The sequence below is a fragment of the Dipteris shenzhenensis genome, chromosome 16 (genome assembly GCF_047967505.1).
Source record: "Dipteris shenzhenensis isolate YYH24624 ecotype China chromosome 16, Dip_SZ_1.0, whole genome shotgun sequence".
In the NCBI taxonomy this organism is placed as follows: Eukaryota; Viridiplantae; Streptophyta; class Polypodiopsida; order Gleicheniales; family Dipteridaceae; genus Dipteris; species Dipteris shenzhenensis.
In genome coordinates, this window is record NC_141611.1 from 19,223,197 (window position 1) to 19,236,857 (window position 13,661).

At 40.6% G+C, this 13,661-nt stretch overlaps 1 protein-coding gene across 1 annotated transcript; it reads right to left on the reverse strand.

Moving 5' to 3' along the window:
* Positions 1–2,258: 2,258 nt before the first annotated feature.
* On the reverse strand, positions 2,259–4,085 carry LOC147892659 (protein yippee-like At4g27745). The gene is made up of 2 exons (XM_087387125.1): positions 3,913–4,085; positions 2,259–2,766 (listed from the first exon to the last, which is right to left on the reverse strand). The coding sequence occupies exons 1-2, from the start codon at positions 4,000–4,002 to the stop codon at positions 2,542–2,544; spliced, it is 315 nt and encodes a 104-aa protein (XP_087243251.1). The 5' UTR covers positions 4,003–4,085; the 3' UTR covers positions 2,259–2,541.
* Positions 4,086–13,661: the final 9,576 nt, after the last annotated feature.

A 13,661-nucleotide genomic window follows, 5' to 3' on the forward strand; every position in this document is an offset into this window, starting at 1 on the left:
TCTTCAAGAATGTGGGGGCTACTATTTGGGCACACTTGGTTGGTTCCAAAGACTCGAGAGGAGTGCGAGAAGAACTTGCGTGCTATGAATAGGATGTCTCATTTGTGGCCCCAAGTGCATGCTTCGGGAAAAGTTGTCCTCCCGAAAGCAACGTGGATCCTCTCTACGAGGGAGGAGGTAGCAGTTAAGGCAGACATTGTCTCTTTTCAAACACTGGCAGGGTACATGCATTGCTTGAAAGGAGCATTTTCAAAGAACAATAAGCTTAGTGGGCTCAAGTCCCATGATTGGCACAAGGTCTTACAAGTATTATAAGCTGTAGAATTAGTGTACCGATAATCGTGATGCATTAGCGTAATTATGATTATGTTATATTGTTGACATGACTTCTTTGTTGCTTTGATAGTTCATCCTCCCAATTACAATAAAAGGGTGCTTACAAGAAGATGCTAGAAATGCTATATTCAAGATCAGTGGTATTGTGAGGTATGCTTACTATCAAATTGCATTGTTTGCATTTTCTTCAATTTAGGCTAATTAATCTATAGACCGATCCTGAAAATATCTTACATGGACATGTGAAATAGGTGGATATCTCAAAAAGAGATCTCCATATCGAGCATCGAGAAGGCTAGGGTGGAATCCATCAAAGTTGTATGCTTACTTGAGAAGCACTTTCCCTCGAGCATTATGACAACTCAAGTCCACTTGCTTGTGCACATAGTTGATGAGGTGGCTATTGCAGGTACCATTCATAGTCGATGGATGTTTTTTCTTGAGCGGTTTATGAAAACTTTGAAGGGATTTGTAAGACAAAGAGCAAGACCAAAAGCAAGCATGGCAGAGGGATGGCTTGTGCAAGAGTCATTAGTATATATCACGGAGTTTCTTGCATCCACGGATCCCGATATGCCACAAGCAAGGATGATGATCGCATTGTTGGCGAGGTTCCCCAAAGAAAAGGGATTAAAAGAAAGATGAGCGAAGAGCAAATGGAGAAATTCAATAAGTTTTGTATCCTCAATAGCCCTGAGATGCAGAAGTGGATTGAGAGATATGAAGTGGCCAAAGCAGAAAGAATAAATGCAAGGACAAGATTCAAAGTAATATACAGGTGATCGCAACCATATCCATGGGATCTGGCTCTTCTCCCCACTCACATGTCACTTGATTGGCTACAACTGGCTCTACGTAAAGCCGAACGCGATGGAGAGACAATAAACGAGCGCGGGCGAGAGTTATCATCTGGATGTATGATGCATGTAAGTTTCTTACCTCTTGACGTAATTAAGTAATTATTTGTGGCAATATACGCTATAAAATAGATGCATCTTCATTGTTTTAATGATGCTCTTTTACAGTACAAAAAATTGCCTCTATAATTATTGCAAGTTGACAATGGAACTAACGTGAGTTGGGAGAAAGTGGATGCATACACGTTGGAGGTCCATGATGTGGATGCATCACAACAAATATTTGACAATGACAATGATGTAGTGTCAGAGCGAGCACTACAGACAGGAATAAGAAGACTTATAAAAATGGTTTTTATGGGCAACAAATGAAAAGATCAACAAAGACATTAGATTGGAAAGTGCATAAGCAATCCATTACATAGGGTTGTCTTCCATATTGAAAGTTATGCAACAACTCCTTCCGGTAATCCTTACAAATTGCATATATGAAAATCCACAATGCATATGTGCAAATCTTGTCCAATGGAATGACAAAGGGAGGTTCACGGCTTGCCAGCATATGTACTTTGTGTACATAGTAGTCTTAGTCTTAAACCATAATATGTGTATCCACCAACCACAACTCTCTCCATAATGTGTACTTTGTGCACATAGTAGTCTTAGGTGCTAAACCATACTATGTGTATCCAACAACCACAACTCTCTCCATAATATGTATACTTTGTGTACATAGTAGTCTTAGGTCTTAATCTATAATTTTTGTACATATAGTCTTAGGTGTTAAACCATAATATGTGTGTCCACCAACCACAACTCTCTCCATAATGTGTACTTTGTGTACAGAGTAGTCTTAAGTCTTAAACCTTAATTTGTGTACTAAGATCCAACTTTAGGCTCAAACTATACCTACCCACCAAGAATCCTAGATTATGTTGCCAAATAATAATATTCCATGATGAAAATTTCTATTTTATGCATACATATCCCTCGAAAAAATGAACATGAACCGTTGGTGGCCACATGGAAAGCCTACAATCTGACAAAAGGATAGGAAGACCAAGATCAATGTTATTTCTATCATATGTACAAGGGGTGAGGAAGGACACAAATCCCCATTGAGTTGTGTATAACAAAGATGGTGGTGTCATTCATGGAACATGGGCCTTTGAGAGGATAGGCACGAGAGATGACTCAGGGGGGGGCGAGGGGGCGGGAGCTTGGAATCAAGAAGCTAAGGAAGTAGCATCCAATCCACACTCAGAATCAGCCAACAATGAGCATAGTGTTGTGCAAATTAGCAAGCAAGAGAGGAGGAGCTAGCAAGTAGGTAACTTTGAAGTGCTAGTCAATCCTCCCTCAAAACCCGAGCCTTTTCAAGTATGAATTTGCCCTCCTTGTACTTCTGGGAATCCTGATAGGCCCTTTCATACTTCCAACCCAGAACTTGTTTGCATAGGCAGCAACTTATATCAGCCACAGTGTGCAACCCTGTATTTAGATTCCTGTCTTGCTTCCTTCCCACTCTTATGTTCACAACCCTGGCAAACAGAAACGCACGTCCACTTCTTCCCTGTCAGAATATCGCTCCTCAAATTAGTTTCTTTCCCCCACTTAGCTTACAGCAAACACAGAAAACACCATCCCTGCCTAAACGCCCTGTTGGGTTCAGTTTCAAATTGCAGCCTCCTCTGAGAAGACACAAAAAATAGACACACAACAATTTCACGGCAATTGTGAGAGATCTCTTCAACCAACGTCTTGACTCTTCCCTCTGTACTTGGTCTGAAACAATCAATCCTACCGTAGTGATCGCATTCTTGCTGTGGATCGCTCTGATGAGTTGCGGTGACTTCCCCACAGGCTCCAGAGTTAGAAAAATGTAATCACGCAAGGAATATGCAATCTGTCGTATGCATACCCCAAGTCTAACTAAACTTTTTGGGAAGCTCGCTTTTTACAATCGCTCTAACTAAACTAACACCAGAGAATCGGACGGTTCCCACACCGGATTTGACCTACGAATCGAGTAAACCCCTAACAGCAATCCGGCGCACAGTACAATTTGACATGGCAACAGATGGAGTACGTAGCCGTAGAATCTCAACGAAAAGGGTATTTGTGCCGTGACGTAAGCAACAGACCGGGCGGCGATCACAGTAAACTCGAGGATACTAGAAGCCTTGGATTCATTTCAGCTTGTGTATGCGATCGATGGCATTTCAGTCTGTACCCAAAACCCAAAAGTATATCATTCTATTCCGATGAAACAACGTCTTCACGTTTTTGCATCCGCGACCCGCTCTCCATCTCTGCCATGCTACAAAAAATTGCATGCAAGGATATGCCAAAACCAGACTTTACTCAAGGCTGAATTTTGATGGCTGATGCAAATTTAGAGGGTAGACAAGTTGATAATCGCCCCAATTGCACAAAACACAGAATTTGGTGATCGTCCCAATTGCACAAAACACAGAATTCGGTAATCGTCCCAATTTCACAAGACACAGAATTTTTCCTACACAACAAGGCCGAAATCAGCTCAGGTAACTCGATTCAGGAAGGTCCATTCTCTACAAATAAGGAGGAAATCAGAGAACGAAGCACACGATGTATGCCGCGATGACAAACAAACAAGACGATCAAAGCAGCAGATTTTGGAGGAACTGATCAAGATTAAACAAGGGAAAGATTGTGGGATACGAGAGGGATTGGCAACCTGAAATCCCTTGGAGATGAGGTCGTGGTGGTGAGCGATGGGGCTACGGCAATTGAAGCAGCTGTAGAAGCAAGCGGGATTGGACGCCATAGCCAAGCAGCTCCCAAGCTTTTTGCCTTTGTGTTATTTTTTTTGCACTTGAATTGAGGGGGAAGACCAAAAACCATCACCCATTTGACCTTTCCTTTCTATATAAATAAGCACACCCACGCCCAACGAAAACGACATTAACTAACCTTCCCAAATTAATGAAACATTTCTCTGGAATCTCCGGCAAACCTCCTCCCAAATTAACACCAGGGGACCCACCTCTAGTAGCATCATTTTGGTGCCCTCACATGACATCAGTGTGTGTCATCCAGTAGCATCATTTTGGTGCCCTCGCATGTCATCAGTGTGTGTCTTCACTCACAAAGGTGATCCGCACACAAAGCTGCCTTCCAAATGTGTGTTATAGCACAAACATGTTGGAGTCTTATGAATGCAAATACCACTTAGACTAAAATGGGGAATAACCATGGTAAATTCTCTCTATCCTCCACATAACATTGCCATTGAGTGTCATCCCCCATGTGGCTCGTGCTTTCGTTGTAGAGGAAAGTATATTTTGATTCTTAGTTCTAACTCAGACACACACACACCCCACATGCTAAGTCTTGCCTCAAAAGGCATAACCCTAGGATGACGACCCTTAAACACCGTAATCTCTCTAGTTTATGGCAATTGCTCACTAGCTATCCATGCCATCTTTAGGATTTGTTTAGTCTCATACAATGAATTTTACTTACTTTTAAAACACATATGGGCTACACAAGCTAGACCCTAAATTGATTGCTTGTTTATTGTAGGGCATACGTTGTCCATGAGCTTTACCTATGGTTGTAGCCCAAGTCACCTTTATGTGTTGCTTTTTGGCTTTGCGCTAGCCAAAAGTGGTGCTTACTATATTGATTTCTCTACATGTTGACTCCTTCAGCTTTGCTCTCCTTTTTGAATAGTTTAGAAATCTTTCAATTGGTTGCCTAATGGTGGCCTCTTTTGTGAGCTTTTTATATTTTGTGGAAATTGCTTCACAGATAAACTCCTATTCAACGACCTTTTTTGGTCCTACCTCTATTCATCTCCTTTACCTTTGAATCTATCTTTGCTCTCATCATTAGAATGTTATTTTATGGAATCTTACTTCACTGGTATATTGCACTTCAATTTCACATGATGCTGCATCATTCTTAAACAAGGTGTTTGATGAGTAAATGAGGCTCAAATCCATAGGAAAAACATTAATGAATTATAGTTCTCATAAGAATAACATGCAGATGCATATGAGCAAAGTCTCTCTCTCTCTCTCTCTCTCTCTCTAAATTCACATTGAGACTTTAACATTCTGATGCCTCATTTCAAATCATCACATAGGTTGATCACACTAGATGGTATGTCTTAATAGATCATGGCATATAGAGGTTAATATTTGATGAGTAAATGAGGCTCAAATCCATAGGAAAAACATTAATGAATTATAGTTCTCATAAGCATTGCCACACGTGCATGCATGCACATGCATATGAGCAAACTCTCTCTCTCTCTCTCTCTCTCTCTCTCTCTCTCTCTCTCTCTCTCTCTCTCTCTCCCCCTCAATTCACATTGAGACTTTAACATTTTGATGCCTCATTTCAAATCATCACATAGCTTGATCACACTAGATGGTATGTCTTAATAGATCTTGGCATATAGAGGTTACCAAGGAGTCTCTCCCATTATCTTTGTAGCTTATAAGTAAGGGGGACAACCAATGTCACTATAGGGTTTTAGACACTGCAAGAGGTTTACCATGTCATTAGACATGACTAATGCCAAATACACATCATTCATACATGCAATAGCCAATATAGCCACGTGTGACAAAGATGACCTAATATAGGGGGGATTTATTCCACTCAATTAAGGGCGTTTTTATTCAAGCACCAAGGTTTGTCCAAGCCCACATCAATCATATGTGCAATAGCCAATATAGCCACACGTGACAAATATGACCTAATATAGGGAGGATTTATCCCACTTGATTAAGGGTGTTTTTATTCAAGCACCAAGGTACGTCCAAGTCCACCTCTCCCATATAGTATGGACAACCATGGTTTAGCTCAAAAAGCCATCTCATAGATTTCACATAAAAGGCAAGAGGAAAGGTGTCAACCAAGCAACATTGTAGAGACCTAAGCCTAGTTAGTAGCCTATGCCTAGTCAGCAGCTTATGCCTATGCTTAGCTTATGCACACTCTTCATAGGTAGGAGGTAGAGATCAAAGAGCCATCATAGACACATGTGCATATATGTCCTTTGTGGTATGTAGGAGGTGGAGACTGAGGAATATTTATGAGGGAGATCCTCAAATGCTGCAACATTTAAGGGAGTGCCAATTTCCTTACTTACTCATGGATAACTAGAGATGAGTTGGGTGAATGACTATCTTGACCACAGTGTGTCGCACTCTTCAATATCAAGTCACCCCCTTTTTATATAAACTCATGAGACCCATTGCTTGACATGGGCCTCAATAGCAACTTTGTTATAGGCTTTTTCTTCATAGGTTAAGAGTGTAGAGAGATTGGGGATTTCCTAGGATCAAGACCAAGGAGCCCCAAGTATGTCCCCATAACATTGGGAGGGAAGGAAATTAAAGAATAATGGAGTTAGGGGGCATTAAAGAAGGAGCCACTTGAGGTGATATTCGGGAGGGGGGGAGGGACATGGAGGGGAAGGAGGGACCATTTATAATATTATGTTTACCTTTAGGGATGCTATACTACTCTATAGCTTAGTGGTAGAGCTCAAGTGTGTGAAATATAGGATTATGGGTTCGAATCCCCTCTTGATATAATGTGCACCCCTCTTAGACATAAGCTTAAAAGATTAACCTATGCATAAAACATATTAAACCATGGACAAACATAGGTTAATTAGCCTCCATGGACCAAAACAAATAGGAATAAAGTTGAATTGAGCGAGTATGTCCCCATAACAGTGATAAATGTATATCACCACATTACATATTACCTTATGAATTGAGCGAGTATGTCCCCGTAACATTGATAAATGTATACCACCTTTATAAATGCATTACGTATTACCTTATGAATTGAGCAATTATGTCCCCATAACATTTATAAATGCATATCACCTTATAAATGTATTACTTTTTATTACCTTAGTTTATGGAGTATGTCCCCATAACATTGATACATGCATATCACCTTATAAATGCATTTCATATTACCTTAGTTTATGGAGAGAGTCTTTTTAATTAGGCGACTTCTTTTGGAGGTAGTTGATGAAGTGTCTCCCAAACGTTGAGTCTTGGATTGTTGACTTCAGCAACCTAGAGTTTGAGGAGGACAAGCAAGGAGGATATTCTTTCTTAGAGATTCCCACAGTAGAGAGAGTACGTTGGAGTAGGTCATCTTCACGATCAAAGCTTGTGATTTTTGGAGAGAGGTAGAGTTTGCCAAGCCTTTTAGAAGCCTTCTCTTTTCTTTTTACCGGTGGAGGTATAGAAGTTCTACTAGAGTGCCTTTATAGGCTTTATAGGGTTGATTGATTGATGCATAAAGGGGTTTCTATAGGCATTGTGGTAGGCACAATGATGTCAAATCAATCCTTGATTGTACTTCACTTAGAGCAGCCCTGTTGTGGACTGTCTGAGATTTAGGAGTGGCCATAGTGTCCTCTCGAGGGTGAGTGGGATATTTGGGTGGTAAACATGATCCATAGGAGTAGTGAGGACCTCTATTCCTAGGCCCTTCATCAGAGGCATGTTCTGTAGGAGTGGCATAGAGCATCGAGATGGGATTTGGCATCCCAAGATGCCTCAACGAGCAGGATCCAATCTCATAGTTGCTCATAGATGGGTACAAGAGTGCAAAGGTTGACCTTTGGGCCTCCTTTAGGCCACGGAGGTCCAACGAGTTGAGTTCTCTTATCGCTCTTCCTAAGCCAAATGGGTATGACAGGGAGACAAGATGTCTAAACAACTCTTCTAGACCATTGAACCACTATCAATTGGGACTTAACTTCAATAGTTGAGGGATGTGAGTGGCCAAACACATGGATCCATAGGAGATCTTTGAGATGACCATAGACTTATGTCAACAGTTTTTCAGTCCAAGGAGGAGTCTCCCTAGCTCATTCGAACCTGAGAGCCAATGTGGAATTCGATTTTTTCAGTGGTCCTTACGAGTATGAGTAAGCAGTTAGAGGTACCATTTACTGATGAGGAGCTTTGGGAGGCCCTCAAGGCAAGGCCCTCCCAACTCAAAAGTATCCTGAGGAGGATGGTTTGATCCATCCTTTTTTAGCTGCTTCTAAGAACATATCCTCCTTTGGATGGTTTTTAAGGAAATATTTGACTCGGCCTCTCTTCCTCAACATTGAGTTGAGGCTAGATTTGTTTGATCCCAAAGGGGGGGGGGATAGATTTGACATCTATGAGTGGAGACCAATCACTTGGTAGACACTACTTACAATCTTAGCAAGGTCTTGAGCTTGTGGTTGAGGCCTCACCTTTCTGATATTATCCACAACATCATATAGGTTTTGTTCAAGAATGCAACATCCTCCTAGACAATACCTTCACAAGGCAATGGATTGGCCTGGAGGAGTCTCAGCCGATCACGATCCTTCTGCTAGATTCAATTAGGCTTATGACAAGGTAGAATGGTCCTTTTCGGAGGGAACTATGCAAAGGATGAGCTTCTTGGAGAGAAGTGGATTCAAGGGGTTTCGATTATGTAAGCAAGGAGCACCAGCCAGATGCCCATTGGTGGCCACAAAGGAGAGGCAATCACTCTTTCTCACTCAATTTAGCATGGATGCCCTCTTCCTCCTCCGCTTTGTAAGAAAGGATTCGGGCTACTTTCTGTGTTCCCAACATCAAGCCTCACCAAGATATGGCTCCTAATTCAACTAGACGATGAGTTTTTGGATTCAGAGTTCATGGATGACACAATACTCTTTCTAGAAGGCACCAATGAGAGCTTAGAGGGGTATGGGGTGCCATAGTGACATACTGCTTGGCCTCAGGGGCCAAGATCGATTGGTTTCCGCACAATGAATGAGGAGGTGTAGGAGATTCAAGATTGGGCATAGCACTTGGATTCTATTAAATTTTGAGGGGACACATAGTGAGATATCTAGGCTACTACGTTGGCATTGACATTTCAACAAAGTAGTAGATTGCCTAGTATGTCCCCCCATATATTGGAAAATGGAAAATTCCCATTAAAAAGAGGGGTGAAAAGGAAGAGGGAAAGGGCATGATTAAACTAAGGGATAAAGGGAGGAGCTTCAATTAAGAGGGACCACTTAAGAAGGGGACATTAAAGAAGAAGGCACGTGCTAAAGGGGGAGAGGGAATGGGGACCATTTGAAGGGGACTTTAACGAAGAAGACACTACTAAAGGGGGAGGGGGAAGAGGGACCATTTATAATATTTTAGTTAGCATTAGATATACTCTTCCACTCTATAGCTTAGTGGTAGGGCTCACATGTGGGAATAACAACATTGTGGGTTCCAATCGTACCCTCTTAAAGAATGTGCACTCTTCTTAGACGTAGCTTAAAATAAATTAATTAACCCAAATAAATCAATTAATCCATGGACAAACATAGGTTAATTAACCTCTATGGTCGAAAACAAATAGGAATATAATAAAGTTGGACGAATATGTCCCCCCATACATTGCCTAGTCTTGGAGAGTGTGTGGCATAATCTTTTGTATTCGAGCGTAGCCAAACTTTCTATAGCAAAGTAGAGGCCTTGTGGTCAATTAGATCTTCTCGAAGATGGTGTGGTACATAGCCTCATGATGGTGTTTGCATAGGGGGTGCATGGGAAAGCTTAGATACCTACTGTGCGATTTCTTGTGGGATGGTATGAGTAACACTAGGACAAAATTTTCTTAACAAACTGTGATCCTAGCACAGTCATAGGGAGGAGTTGGCATCATCAATCGAGAGGTGTAGAGCATAGTCCTTCTACGCAAACTAGTGGTACAAGGTTTCACCCTAGGCTCTAAGCCTTGGAATCTCTTACTCCAGCGAGGGATCCTTAGGAACACCCCCTGCACAAGAGGTTAGTCATAATAGTCTTGCAAATGGATTTTACCATCATATGGAAGGGCTTTCATAGGTTTTGGCACTATTTGTCTAGCGAATTCATCTTGGCTAGCCCTTCGTGCCTGGAGGGGGTTGAGAGACAGAGTGGCACCCGAAGGTGAGGGATCAAGAGGGACGTATGATTGGGTAGTAGACACACGTTGGCTGGGAACAGTGGGACAATGGTCCTTTGAGAGATGGAGATTCCTTCTCATGGTAATAGAGGCATGAGAGCAGGCGCTTTCTGATTTGAGGAGTCAAGTGCATGGATGATAAAGATTGAGGCCATGATCCCTGAGGCATGGTGGGAGGTATTGCATAGCCTCTCAAGCACCCACCGCTAGTACTATCTCAAGATTCAGTTTGTGCGGCAGTCCCTTGGCTTCTTCCAGTGTAGACTTTATGGAGTAGGGCCTGGGGGCCTTCTCTAGCCAAAGATTGCAAGAGACCTAGAGGTAGATGGGGTTTTCGATTTGCTTGAGTGACAGATTGTCTGAGCGGTAGGCCATTCATGCAAGAACTAGACCATTGATTCACTTTTGGCAACACAGAGGGGGCGAGGTGATGCCTTAGGCTATGGGAAGGCCGGCCCCTTAGACAGATTTAGTGGGATCGAGGGGAGTGGTTTTGGCTTGTTCACATAGGGTACTCACACAAGTTGAGAAGGTGCCCTTTTTCTCTTACACCACTTCGATTGGCTAGCAACGACAATTGGAGGCATCAGCTTGGTCCCCCTCGTGAGAGTGCCATTGGTTGGAGCAATAGATTTGCTTCAAGGTGATTTTACACTTTTGGTCACATATATGGACCACCCTGAGGCCCTAGAAGATCTCTTACTTCCTTTGGATGGTTGCCCATGGAGGCCTACCCATTGGCCCATGGTTGGAGTAGATGCGTGTGGCAAATGCCTTCAATGTACAAACAGAGTCCTGGGGCAAATTTTGCATTGTCTGTGAGGCTTCCTGACAATGCATAGGATTTGTTTTAGATTGTGGTTAGCACACAAAGAATCCTAACAAAGTTCAAGTATGCCAAATCCATATGACCTTAAATTGAAAGGAACCTTAGTACTACGGAGCTAAGAACATGACACTTAAATCTTTAGTCAAATATATACCATATGTAGCAAGTTAGTTCAAGCTTAAACCACATTAAGAGAAAATGATTGGGTGATAATTCAAATGAACATAACAATGATGAACCTAACGTGAGAGCATTAAGTTATCAAAACTAATTTCATAAAAAAAAAGCATAATTCTTTTGTCATACTTATCAAAAGTGATATCGGTTGATCAATCCAGTCCCTCTATTGTTGCATGGAACTTTTGGACTTCAATATGGTATTTTCTATGAAAAGGACTTTGCGGGTCAAGCGAGGCTTGGAAAAACTCAAGATTTTTTCCAAAGTTAGATAGAAGCTCACCTTATCTTGTTAGATAATGAAAAACTTCAATTGTTCAATCCTTCTAAAAATTAAAACTAACCCAAACATTAAAAGAAACATGCCTAGCAAGCAAACATCATGCAAAATCCTATATCAAACATAGTAAGAAACATCGTAGCAATTGCACAATAGACACAACACTACATGCGCACGTGCACAAAGACACACACACACACACACACACACATACACACACAATCCTTTTTTCCTTTTTTCCATGCAACTTACATTCCTTCCCTTTTTACCCCTTTGGTAAAACTTTTTAAACTACCTATCCCCCCTCTCTCTCTCTCTCTTCAAATAAAATTTCCCCCCACACTCTCTACTCTTTCCCCTCTGTTTCTCCTAATTTCCCTCACACCCTTTCTCAACTTACCCCCCCATTTCCCCCCTAATCTAAACCCTTTTTCCAAAAAAATTTCTCCTAATACTTTCTTATTTTCCAATTTCTTCTAAGATTTTCCTAAAATGTTCTATATTTTTGTAATTAATCCCTAATGTTTGGTAAGTCTTTCTATTTTATTTAATATTTTACTTTTTAAAGTTAAGTTTTTGTTATTGAAATTTACACTTAATGAAATAAAGTATTATTTTAAGCTCGTCTTTCTTATAAATTCTCCTTCCCTTATGCTCTAAGTCTCAATATTAAATTTATTGCTCTAAAATTTAAGTTCTCCCCTCCTCCTTCTCCCTTTTATGTTCTCATACCTAATACATTAATTTTCCTTACATAGCCATTTATTCACTTTTCCTTCAAATCACCCTAATTAATTCTTAAAACATAGTATCAGAATTTAGCTTTATACCTCTATAGCATGAGCAACTATTTTTATTGTGAGCCTGATAACAAAGGAGGGGTGTTTATGACACCTGTCTTCCCAACTAAGTTAAAATATGGTTCTTATCATTTTTCTTGTTGGATGATGGCAGGTATGTAGACTCCCCTCTTCAATAAATTGATGCTTGTGACGACTTATCAAGGCAAAACTTGTTTGTATAGTCATGCATTCTACAAACCTTTTGCAATCTACACTCCTCTCAGTTTTTTGTAATGTTTCATAGCACTTTTCTCTTTTGTTTCCATTACCAAAATTGTTTTCACTTCACTATGAAACGGGGTTTTGTCGAGTCTTCACACACACAGTCTTGTTTCCCTTGCAACTCTGGACGGTTGCACATAGTACATTTAAGTCAGTATGGCTCTTTGCCTCGACACACATTTAAATCTCCCTTGATTTCACCTTCCTCTTTTTTTCCTCTAATTTTCCCCTATTTCCTTCTTCAATTTATTGTTCTTTTTATCTACCCTTTAAACCCCCTTTACCTTTCTTTCTTAAAAAATACATTTTTCCCTTAACCTCTTTTTCCTTTACAATAATGATCGTTTTTTATTTTTCAATTTTTATTTTCCTTTCTTAGTTTTCTCCCTGTTTAAATATTTTTAAATTACTCTCCCTCTTTTTTCAAAATTCCCTCTAAAACCTTTTTTACTATTTACTATTTAATTTTTTCTACTTGGATCTCCTAATTTACCTAGATTTCACTCTCTCAAAAAGCATCAGTTTACTTTCATAATTTTACTTGGAACTACTTAAGTTCTGCTTAAGCTTCTATTTTATTGTGACCCCGATAACAAGGGAGGAGGGTTTATGACACCTGTCTTCCCAACTAAGGTTAAACAAGTTCTTATCTTGTTTCCTTGGTGGATGGTGGTAGGTATGTAGATTCTCCTCTTCAATAAAAGAGATGCTTGTCACAGGACTTCATGAGCTACACTTTTGTTCGCAAATATTTTTTGCTGGAACATTATTGGCATTCTTTGTCAATAAGACTATTCCATACTTTTTTATACATTCTCGTAGGTGTTCTACCTACTCACTCAAGCACTTACCTTTCACTCTATAATGTTATGTTTTTTCCCTTCTCTAACTCCTTTGTCTTTTAACTATGCAAAAGGGGTTGTTGTCTTGTCTACCACACACACACACACACGAGCATGCATGCATGCACACACACACACACACAATCCTTTCTTCGTTTTTTCCATGCAACTTACATTCCTTCCCCTTTTGCCCCTTGGGTTAAACTTTTGAAACTACCTCTCCCCTCTCTCTCTCTTCAAATAAAATATCCCCTGAAGTCCGCTGAGTAGTCCTTG

Bases quoted from the DNA above. Each gene is read 5' to 3' on its own strand.
- LOC147892659 (XM_087387125.1), bottom strand. From the start codon at position 4,002: ATGGCGTCCAATCCCGCTTGCTTCTACAGCTGCTTCAATTGCCGTAGC. The intron at 2,767-3,912 runs GTTGCCAATCCC...ATATTCTGACAG, and splicing joins TCATCTCCAAGGGATTTCAG to GGAAGAAGTGGACGTGCGTT.